The sequence below is a fragment of the Coregonus clupeaformis genome, chromosome 31 (genome assembly GCF_020615455.1).
Source record: "Coregonus clupeaformis isolate EN_2021a chromosome 31, ASM2061545v1, whole genome shotgun sequence".
NCBI classification, from domain to species: domain Eukaryota; kingdom Metazoa; phylum Chordata; class Actinopteri; order Salmoniformes; family Salmonidae; genus Coregonus; species Coregonus clupeaformis.
The window spans coordinates 39,884,210-39,896,709 of record NC_059222.1 but is presented as its reverse complement, the minus strand read 5'-3'; the positions used below and the strand labels follow the sequence as shown (position 1 = coordinate 39,896,709).

The following is a 12,500-nucleotide window of genomic DNA, read 5'->3' as shown; positions in this document are numbered from 1 at the left end:
AGAGACAGAATAACAACAAAAAAATCCAGAAAAACGCATGTCAAAAATGTTAGAAATTGATTTGCATTTTAATGAGGGAAATAAGTATTTGAATCCTCTGCAAAACATGACTTAGTACTTGGTGGCAAAATCCTTGTTGGCAATCACAGAGGTCAGACGTTTCTTGTAGTTGGCCACCAGGTTTGCACACATCTCAGGAGGGATTTTGTCCCACTCCTCTTTGCAGATCTTCTCCAAGTCATTAAGGTTTCGAGGCTGACGTTTGGCATCTCGAACCTTCAGCTCCCTCCACAGATTTTCTATGGGATTAAGATCTGGAGACTGGCTAGGCCACTCCAGGACCTTAATGTGCTTCTTCTTGAGCCACTCCTTTGTTGCCTTGGCCGTGTGTTTTGGGTCATTGTCATGCTGGAATACCCATCCACGACCCATTTTCAATGCCCTGGCTGAGGGAAGGAGGTTCTCGCCCAAGATTTGACGGTACATGGCCCCGTCCATCGTCCCTTTGATGCAGTGAAGTTGTCCTGTCCCCTTAGCAGAAAAACACCCCTAAAGCATAATGTTTCCACCTCCATGTTTGACGGTGGGGATGGTGTTCTTAGGGTCATAGGCAGCATTCCTCCTTCTCCAAAGAGCTCAATTTTGGTCTCATCTGACCACAACACTTTCACCCAGTTCTCCTCTGAATCATTCAGATGTTCATTGGCAAACTTCAGACGGGCCTGTATATGTGCTTTCATGAGCAGGGGGACCTTGCGGGCGCTGCAGGATTTCAGTCCTTCATGGTGTAGTGTGTTACCAATTGTTTTCTTGGTGACTATGGTCCCAGCTGCCTTGAGATCATTGACAAGATCCTCCCGTGTAGTTCTGTTTTCAACTTCTCACCAAGCTGCTTGGCGATGGTCTTGTAGCGCATTCCAGCCTTGTGTATGTCTACAATCTTGTCCCTGACATTCTTGGAGAGCTCTTTGGTCTTGGCAATGGTGGAGAGTTTGGAATCTGATTGATTGATTGCTTCTGTGGACAGGTGTCTTTTATACAGGTAACAACCTGAGATTAGGAGCACTCCTTTTAAGAGTGTGCTCCTAATCTCAGCTCGTTATCTGTATAAAAGACACCTGGGAGCCAGAAATCTTTCTGATTGAGAGGGGGTCAAATACTTATTTCCCTCATTAAAAATGCAAATCAATTTATAACATTTTTGACATGCGTTTTTCTGGATTTTGTTGTTGTTATTCTGTCTCTCACTGTTCAAATAAACCTACCGTTAAAATTATAGACTGATCATTTCTTTGTCAGTGGGCAAACGTACAAAATCTGCAGGGGATCAAATACTTTTTTCCCCTCACTGTATATTTCACAGCATAGTGATTTAATAGACTCTCATAAAGTGGCATGACTTGAAAGCAATAGATGCATACAGTAAAGTGACTTTATGAAGCAAATGCCTTACACAAGTTAGATATAGCTGCCATCTTAAATATATAGTCACATATAACTGTCTGTATTCCAGTATGCCCTCACCCAGTTTACATATACTATAAGCCTCACTTAGATAAACAGCCTGGTCTCATAGACTAGACGTAACATAGTAAATGCAAATCTGTGACACTCAAAATAGTATGATATGTTACATCTGGTACGGTTACATAAGACAGATGGTTACTTAAGGTTAAAAATGAAAGTAGGGTGGTTGGTCGCAGTGGATGGGTTGGCGTATAACGCAAAGGTCTAGCAACCAAAATGTTGCGAGTTCGAATCTAATAACGGACTATTTGTGACCGACCGCCTCGATTCGGTCTTATGTAGCAACATTTGAAATTGTGTTTTTTACATTGGATAAAAGTAGAGACTCAGAGCTAGAAAATGGTATATCATACTATGCAGTTGAGGAACAATGGGAAAGTAATTCTGCTTTGAAAGTTGATAAACTTGTAACCCGACTTTTGAGAAAATGGCCCTTGAATGTTTTGGTACACGTACTGGAGAGCTCTTCTTTGTCTACACCCATTCAGCATCGTTCACATGCCTTAGCCCCACCCATCTCTTTAAGGATTCACATGTGAGGCCATGTAGTAAACACACGCTATATCAAATAAAATCGAAGTTTATTGGTCACGTGCACTGGATACAGACGGTGTAAACGGTACAGTGAAGTAGTTACTTGCATAGTAGCAATATCAAAAACAAAAGTGTCCAGATATAAATATTTTATAAATATTTTATCATTATTAGACGATGTTCCCCGACACACTTGTCTAAATTGATTGGTCAGGTGAAGAAAATGCTATAACCACCCCCCAGCCACATCTAGCTAAGTGGATGGGTCACTATTGTCTAGACATGTACACATGTTCATGAAATACAATAGATGGCCGTAATCACCCCCAGACACACCTGACTCATTTGATGGGTCATGTAATAATCCGGCCAAAGTGGATTCTTTTTTGTTTAGACATGTAGCTAGCTAGGTAGCTATCTAGCTAAACAATGAATCTGCTAGCTAACTAACAGTATGCTTTAATAAAACTGACTTTCTGACAAAATTAGAAACTTACATCTGAAAATGTAGCTAGACTCTTACCGGTACACATGGATGAATGCTTCATGGCAGACTTGAATCATTTAACTCTGTTTTGGTTGTAGCTACATCTTGCTGTGTCAAGTTACTCCGGTTCACACTGTCCGTGGCGTATGCAGAAAGTAGCCCATCACTTTTTCCAACTGACCTGTTGATAGCACCTACTAAATTCAGGGCATCAATGTTGTTGAGAAAAGTAGCAAAACTTTAGTAGTTCTCGATGGCTAACGTTATATCTTTCAAAAACGGCGTGGTAGAATGGCCTGTCAACACATACTGAACAGCTCACGTTATAGACAGAAGCATGCTACATGGCAGACCAATCCAAACTCTCCCAGCATGTCCAGCCCATCCATTATCTCAGCCAATCATGGCTAGTGGGAAGGTTCCTGTCTTTTTCCGTGGCTAAACCAACTAGGCTCGTAATGTAACAATTTTATTCGTATTTATGGATGGCATACAAGTTTGTTATTAAGGCACATGAAAGTTCACATGTTCCAGAAGGCATTTCTGCCAAAAAACGCATTTTGATAAAAAATATATGTTTACGTTCAAATGCCGCTCCTGTGAAGTAGTGACTTGCGACATACGCCTAGTTTCCTGAAACGAGTCACATTTAAGCTAATTAGCAACTTTTCAACTACTTACTACTTTTTAGCTTCTTTGCAACTACTTAGCTTGTTAGCTGACCCTTTCCCTAACCTTAACTATTTTGGCTATCCCTAACCTTAACCCTTTAACCTAACTCCTAAACGTAACCCTAACCTTAACCCTAACCCCTAGCCTAGCTAACGTTAGTAAGCTAGCTAACGTTAACCACCTAGCTAGAATTCGTAACATATCATACGTTTTGCAATATTCTTTACATATTATACATTTCGCAAATTCGTAAAATATAATACGAATTGTAATTAGTAACATAGAATATGAAATGGGTGATAGACAACCACAAATTAATACATACCATACGAAACATAACATAACATATTCAATGGAGTGTACCTGGATTTACGTACAGAATAATACGAAATGCTCTGAGACCAGGTTGAGATAAACTATACCTGTAATACATATATAACATATATCTCCCTACCTGTGTATAGTCTAGTATCTGTTGGTGTCTCTGTTTGGCGGTGGTGACCTCTGCGTCCGTGATGGCCTCTCGCAGTGCCTGCTGGGTAATAAGTGCATCCAGGTCCAAGACAGACGACATGCGGCAGTACAGACTCATGCACTTCTCCTTGTACGCACTGAAATGGACTGGAGAGAGAAATGAATAAATAAGAATATATATTGAACAAAAATATAAATGCAACATGTAAAGTGTTGGTCCCATGTTTCATGTTTCATGAGCTGAAATAAAATATCCCAGAATTTTTCCATATATACAAAAAGCTTATTTCTTCCAAATTTTGTTCACACAACTGTTTACATCCCTGATAGTGAGCATTTCTCATTTGCCAGATAATCCATCCCCCTGACAGGTGTGGCATATAAAGAAGCTGATTAAACAGCATGATCATTACACAGGGACAATAAAAGGCCACTCTAAATTGTGCAGTTTTGTCACACAACACAATGCCACAGATGTCTCAAGTTTTGAGGGAGCGTGCAATTGGCATGCTGACTGCAGGAATGTCCACCAGAGCTGTTACCAGAGAATTGAATGTTCATTTCTCTACCATAAGCTGCCTCCAACGTCATTTTAGAGAATTTGGCAGTACATCCAACCGGCCTCACAACCGCAGACTACGTGTAACCACGCCAGCCCAGGACCTCCACATCCGGCTTCTTCACCTGCGGGATGGTATGAGACCAGCCACCCGGACAGCTGATGACACTTAGGAGTATTTCTGTCTGTAATAAAGCTCTTTTGTGGGGAAAAACTCATTCTGATTGGCTGGGCCTGGCTCCCCAGTGGGTGGGCCTATGCCCTCCCAGGCCCACCCATGGCTGCGCACCTGACCAGTCATGTGAAATCTTTAGATTAGGGCCTAATTTATTTATTTCAATTGACTGATTTCCTATATGAACTATAACTCAGTAAAAGCATTGAAATTGTTGCATGTTGCGTTTATATTTTTCTTCAGTATATATCAGAATGTCATCTTAACACTGTATAACAAGACATAGGCTGATAAACTTATCCTCCTCCGCCGAAGTGGACTGGAGAGATTGTTATGATTGTGTTACTAAATTCTTATTCTGTACTTTGTATTTTATGTTGCATTTGTAAACACCCTTGTAAGAGACATTGGTCTCAATGGGACCCTGAATAAATAAAGGTTGAATAAAATACATAAATATATCAGAATATACTATGTTAACAGTGTATAACAAGACAGTACTACTACTCTCTGGGGCTAGTCTGACTGAGGGGGGTCAAAGGTCAGATCAGCATGGCACTGTGCTACTCTGGAGCCCGCAGACAGAATTACTTAATGTGTCCCTAGGGAACAGAGAGGAATCTGTGGAATCTACAACAACTGAACTAACAGAGCGAGAGAGGAACAGAGGCGAACAGAGAGAGAGAGAGACATAGAGAGAGCAGATCAGAGGCTGAGACAGAGGGAGAGAGAGAGACATAAAATGACATTTGAAATGTCTCTATTCCTTTGGAACTTTTGTGAGTGTAATGTTTACTGTTCATTTTATATTGTTTATTTCACTTTTGTTTATTATCTATTTCACTTGCTTTGGCAATGAAACATGTGTTTACCATACCAACAAAGCCCTTTGAAATGAATTGAATAGATAATGAGAGAGAGAGAGAGAGAGAGAGAGAGAGAGAGAGAGAGAGAGAGGGAGAAAATACATGTTCTAACAAGACGAGGGGGTTAACAGAAAGCAGTGGTCAGTGTAGACGTACCCAGCTCAAACATTTGGAGAGGGAGGTTGAGGAAGCCGGAGTGTGGTGTGTAGGGGTTGCTCTGCCCGGGAGCGGTACACACATCGTCAGCCGCCGGCAGCAGCAGCAGAAAGGAAACATTATGACCCAGCTCCAACACCTCATGAGTGTAGATACGGAAGTGCTTAGCCTGCAATCAGACATAAACACACACAGTAAGAACAAAAACAGGAGCACAGATGTACACGCACAGCCGGGCACACACACGCACAGCCGGGCACACACACGCACAGCCGGGCACACACACGCACAGCCGGGCACACACACGCACAGCCGGGCACACACACGCACAGCCGGGCACACACACGCACAGCCGGGCACACTCACGCACAGCCGGGCACACACACGCACAGCCGGGCACACACACGCACAGCCGGGCACACACACTCTCTAGGGCAGAACGACATGGATGCCTTGGCAGCAGCTACTCTTCCTAGGGTCTAGCAAAATTAAGGCAGTTATACAATTTTCAAAACATTACAATACATTCACGACAGATTTCACAACACATTTGGTATGACTCAGCAAAGCCACATTCCAACTCTTCAATCTGTGTCCTGGTACAGTGCCTTGCAATAGTATTCATTCCCCTTGGCGTTTTTAAATTGATTTTTATTTGATTTTCATGTAATGGACATACACAAAATAGTCCAAATTGGTGAAGTGAAATTAAGAAAATAACTTGTTTCAAAAAATGCTAAAAAATTAATAATGGAAAAGTGGTGTGTGTATTCACCCCCTTTTGTTTTTCACAATTCCTGACATTTAATCCTAGTAAAACTTCCCTGTCTTAGGTCAGTTAGGATCACCAATTTATTTTAAGAATGTGAAATGTCAGAATAATAGTAGAGAGAATGATTTATTTCAGCTTTTATTTATTTCATCACATTCCCAGTGGGTCAGAAGTGTACATACACTCAATTAGTATTTGGTAGCATTGCCTTTAAATTGTTTAACTTGGGTCAAATGTTTCGGGTAGCCTTCCACAAGCTTCCCACAATAAGTTGGGTGAATTTTGGCCCATTCCTCCTGACAGAGCTGGTGTAACTGAGTCAGGTTTGAAGGCGTCCTTGTTCGCACATGCTTTTTCAGTTCTGCCCACACATTTTCTATAGGATTGAGGTCAGGGCTTTGTGATGGCCACTCCAATACCTTGACTTTGTTGTACTTAAGCCATTTTGCCACAACTCTGGAAGTATGCTTGGGGTCATTGTCCATTTGGAAGACCCATTTGCCACCAAGCTTTAACTTCCTGACTGATGTCTTAAGATGTTGCTTCAATATATCTACATAATTTTCCTTCCTCATGATGCCATCTATTTTGTGAAGTGCACCAGTCCCTCCTGCAGCAAATCACCCCCACAGCGTGATGCTGCCACCCCCGTGCTTCACGGTTGGGATGGTGATTTTCGACTTGCAAGCCATCCCCTTTTTCCTCCAAACATAACGATGGTCATTATGGCCAAACAGTTCTATTTTTGTTTAATCAGATCCAAGATGGCGTAGCAGTGCGGTCGTGTTCTTTGTTGTGTGTCTGTGTAAATAGCCTGTTTTTTGTATTTTTTTGGTATTTCTCGTACATATTTCCCTATCACACTTTTCATCCTTCTACTAAATATACTTTCCTGCAACCCGCCTCACTCAATGTGGAACGGATTCTATTATTTACTCACCTTTATCTAGAATCTCCAGTTGAAACTAGCTAGCCAGCTAACTAGCTACTTTCTATTAGCCACCGTTAGCGGTTTTCACCCAGAACTTCGGATTTTCTGCCGGAACAACTGAATCACTGGACCCTAACACCGGATCGCAACTAGCTAGCTGCAACTGAATGGATGTTGCTGTAGGCTAATCACCACTGCCCCCGAAGCAAGCACCAGTTAGCCTTGAGCTAGCCTCGAGCCAGGCCCATATCCCGGCTATCTACCTCTTTGTCTACCGGACGGGAGTAGCCAGCTAACTAGCTACTTGCTATTAGCCACCGTTAGCGGTTTTTCACCATTGTCCGTGGCCTGCACTACCTACCAGCCAGCTCTAGCCTGGACTATTATCGGCCAGTCTGCACTGTCTGCACAGCGCGTTATCGACCCAGAACATATCGGATTTTCTGCCGGAATCACTATATCACTGGACATTTAACACCGGATCATCGCAACTAGCTAGCTGCAACCAAATGGATGTTGTAGTTGGCTATTCAGCCTTGAGGTAGCCTCTAGTCAGGCACATCTCCCGGCTATCTACCTCTCTGTCAACCGGACGGGTCCTCCTAGAGTCGACACGGAGCCCCGCCGATCCATCACGACTGGTCTGCCGACGTAATCGTCTGTGGTTTCAGCAGGCTTCCCGTTGCGACGACCACGAAGATCCATCTGCTAGCCCCGGCCCGCTAGCACACGCAAACAACAGCCGTGCTTCCTGCTCGCTGTGCTGTAGCACCAATTCGAACTGCTCTCGGACTCACATATTTCTGTTCACTGGACCTTATGATCACTCAGCTGCACAGCTGATGCCTGCTGGACTGTCCCTTTACACGGTACCCTGTCCTGTTTATCTGTTTAGCCTCAGCCCAAACTTCATCGCCATTACCAGTTGTTGTCTTGGCTCTCTCTAATAACACCTGTGATTGCTTTATGCCTCTCTCCCATGTCAATATGCCTTGCCTATTGCTGTTCCAGTTAGTTCTTATTATACAATTTCAATATAGAACCCCAAGTCATTCTCAAACTGCCACAAATATCTCCTTTGTTCCACCCCCCATACACGCCGAGACCGGCTCAATCGGTGCCTCCAGTGATGCTATCTCTTTCATTGTTACCCAACGCTTAGGTTTACCTCCACTGTACTCATATCCTTCCATATCCTTGTCTGTACATAATGCCCTTAATCTATTCTAAAACGCCCGGAAATCTGTTCCCTTTATTCTCTGTACCCAACGCACTAGAAGACCAGTTCTTAAAGCCTTTAGCCGTATCCTTATTCTAGTCCTCCTCTGTTCCTCTGGTGATGTAGAGGCTAACCCAGGCCCTGCAGCCCCCAGTATCACTCCTACTCCCCAGGAGCTATCATTTGTTGACTTCTGTAACCGTAAAAGCCTTGGTTTTCTGCACGTTAACATCAGAAGCCTCCTTCCTAAGTTTGAGTTATTCACTGCGTTAGCACACTCCGCCAACCCTGATGTTCTAGCAGTGTCTGAATCCTGGCTTAGGAAGGCCACCAAAAATTCAGAAATGTCCATTCCCAACTACAACATTTTCCATCTAGAAAGAACTGCCAAAGGGGGTGGAGTTGCAATCTACTGTAGAGATAGCCTGCAGAGCTCTATCATACTATCCAGGTCTGTGCCCAAACAGTTTGAGCTCCTACTTCTAAAAATCCACCTTTCCAGAAATAAGTCTATCACTGTTGCCGCTTGCTACAGACCCCCCTCAGCCGCCAGCTGTGCCCTGGACACCATATGTGAATTGATTGTCCCCCATCTATCCTCAGAGTTCGTACTGCTTGGTGACCTAAACTGGGATATGCTTAACACCCCGGCCATCCTCCAATCCAAACTAGATGCCCTCAATCTCACACAAATGATTAAGGAACCTACCAGGTACAACCCTAAATCCGTAAACATGGGCACCCTCATAGATATCATCCTGACTAACTTACCCTCTAAATACACCTCTGCTGTCTTCAACCAGGATCTCAGCGATCACTGCCTAATTGCCTGCGTCCGTAACGGGTCCGCGGTCAAACGACCACCCCTCATCACTGTCAAACAGTCCCTAAAACACTTTAGCGAGCAGACCTTCCTAATTGACCTGGCCCAGGTATCCTGGATGGATATCGATCTCATTCCGTCAGTAGAGGATGCCTGGTTGTTCTTTAAAAGTGCTTTCCTCTCAATCTTAAATAAGCATGCCCCTTTCAAAAAATACAGAACTAAGAACAGATATAGCCCCTGGTTCTCCTCAGACTTGACTGCCCTTGACCAGCACAAAAACATCCTGTGGCGTACCGCATTAGCATCAAATAGCCCCCGCGATATGCAACTTTTCAGGGAAGTTAGGAACCAATATACACAAGCAGTTAGGAAAGCAAAGGCTAGCTTCTCCTTCACACAAATTCAGACAGCTGATGTTCTGAAAGAGCTGCAAAATATGGATCCCTACAAATTATCTGGGCTAGACAATCTGGACCCTTTCTTTCTAAAAATAGCCGCCAAAATTGTCGCAACCCCTATTACTAGCCTGTTTAACCTCTCTTTCGTAACGTCTGAGATCCCCAGAGATTGGAAAGCTGCCGCTGTCATCCCCCTCTTCAAAGGGGTTGACACTCTAGATCCAAACTGTTACAGACCTATATCCATCCTGCCCTGCCTTTCGAAAGTTTTTGAAAGCCAAGTTAACAAACAGATCACCGACCATTTCGAATCCCACCGTACCTTCTCCGCTATGCAATCTGGTTTCCGAGCTGGTCATGGGTGCACCTCAGCCACGCTCAAGGTCCTAAACGATATAATAACCGTGATCGATAAAATAAAGTACTGTGCAGCCGTCTTCATCGACCTGGCCAAAGGCTTTCGACTCTGTCAACCACCGCATTCTTATTGGTAGACTAAATAGCCTTGGTTTCTCAAATGACTGCCTCGCCTGGTTCACCAACTACTTCTCAGATAGAGTTCAATGTGTCAAATCGGAGGGCCTGTTGTCTGGACCTATGGCAGTCTCTATGGGGGTGCCACAGGGTTCAATACTTGGGCCGACTCTTGCTGCTGGTGACTCTCAGATCCACCTCTACGCAGACGACACCATTTTGTATACATCTGGCCCTTCATTGGACACTGTGTTAACAAACCTCCAAACAAGCTTCAATGCCATACAACACTCCTTCCGTAGCCTCCAACTGCTCTTATACACTAGTAAAACTAAATGCATGCTCTTCAATCGAACGCTGCTGGCACCCGCCCACCCGACTAGAATCACTACTCTCGACGGGTCTGACCTAGACTACAAATACCTAGGTGTCTGGTTAGACTGTAAACTCTCCTTCCAGACTCACATCAAGCATCTCCAATCCAAAGTGAAATCTAGAATCGGCTTCCTATTTCGCAACAAAGCCTCCTTCACTCATGCTGCCAAACATGCCCTCGTAAAACGGACTATCCTACCAATCCTTGACTTCGGCGATGTAATTTACAAAATAGCCTCCAACACTCTCCTCAGCAAATTGGATGTAGTCTATCACAGTGCCATCCGTTTTGTCACCAAAGCCCCATATACTACCCACCACTGTGACCTGTACGCTCTTGTTGGCTGGTCCTCACTACATATTCGTCGCCAAACCCACTGGCTCCAGGCCATCTATAAATCACTGCTAGGCAAATCGCCGCCTTATCTTAGCTCATTGGTCACCATAGCAACACCCACCTGTAGTATGCGCTCCAGCAGGTATATCTCACTGGTCATCCCCAAAGCCAACACCTCCTTTGGCCGCCATTCCTTCCAGTTCTCTGCTACCAATGACTGGAACGAACTGCAAAAATCTCTGAAGCTGGAGACTTATCTCCCTCACTAACTTTAAGCATCAGTTGTCAGAGCACTTTACCGATCACTGCACCTGTACACAGCCCTTCTGAAATTAGCCCACTCAACTACCTCATCCACATATTTTTTTTTTTTGCTCATTTGCACCCCAGTATCTCGATTTGCACTATCATTCCAGTGTTAATACTAATTGTAATTATTTTGCACTATGGCCTATTTATTGCCTTACCTCCATAACTTGCTACATTTGCACACACTGTATATATATATTTTCTGTGGTATTTTTGACTTTATGTTTTGTTTTACCCCATATGTAACTCTGTGTTGTTGTTTTTTATCGCACTGCTTTGCTTTATCTTGGCCAGGTCGCAGTTGTAAATGAGAACTTGTTCTCAACTGGCTTACCAGGTTAAATAAAGGTGAAATAAAAAATAAAAGGACATTTCTCCAAAAAGTACGATCTTTGTCCCCATGTGCAGTTGCAAACCGTAGTCTGGCTTTTTTATAGCGGTTTTGGAGCAGTGGCTTCTTCCTTGCTGAGCGGCCTTTCAGGTTATGTCGATATAGGACTTGTTTTACTGTGGATATAGATACTTTTGTACCTGTTTCCTCCATCATCTTCACAAGGTCCTTTGCTGTTGTTCTGGGATTGATTTGCACTTTTCGCACCAAAGTACGGTCATCTCTAGGAGACAGAACGCGTCTCCTTCCTGAGCGGTATGACGGCTGCATGGTCCCATGGTGTTTATACTTGCGTACTATTGTTTGTACAGATGAACATGGTACCTTCAGGCGTTTGGAAATTGCTCCCAAGGATGAACCAGACTTGTGGAGGTCTACAATTTTTTTTGTCTGAGGTCTTGGCTGATTTCTTTAGATTTTCCCATGATGTCATGCAAAGAGGCACTGAGTTTGAAGGTAGGCCTTGAAATACATCCACAGGTACACCTCCAATTGACTCAAATGATGTCAATTAGACTATAAGAAGCTTCTAAAGCCATGACATCATTTTCTGGAATTTTCCAAGCTGTTTAAAGGCACAGTCAACTTAGTGTATGTAAACTGCTGACCCACTGGAATTGTGATACAGTGAATTATAAGTGAAATAATCTGTCTGTAAACAATTGTTGGAAAAATTACTTGTGTCATGCACAAAGTAGATGTCCAAACCGACTTGCCAAAACTATAGTTTGTTAACAAGACATTTGTGGAGTGGTTGAAAAACAAGTTTTAATGACTCCAACCTAAGTGTATGTAAACTTCCGACTTCAACTGTATTCTAGGTTCTCTGTACTGGCTACCAGTCACTTTTAGAATAGATTCTAACATTTTATTAATCACGTTTAAGGCTTGGTTTAGTCCCATCCTATATCTCTGATCTTTTATCTCTCTACGAGCCAGGACGCACGCTGAGATCTTCTGGCAGGGCACTGATGACCATTCCAAAGTCTAGGTTGAAAACTGAAGGAGACAGGGTATT

At 43.4% G+C, this 12,500-nt stretch overlaps 1 protein-coding gene across 1 annotated transcript in view; it reads right to left on the bottom strand.

The window, feature by feature from the left end:
• LOC121547870 (ankyrin repeat and fibronectin type-III domain-containing protein 1-like) overlaps window positions 1–12,500 on the bottom strand; it is a 116,051-nt gene that overhangs the window by 19,339 nt on the left and 84,212 nt on the right. The window contains 2 exon segments of the mRNA XM_045209729.1: window positions 3,675–3,841; window positions 5,451–5,619. Of these exon segments, the coding sequence (XP_045065664.1) occupies window positions 3,675–3,841; window positions 5,451–5,619 (336 nt within the window).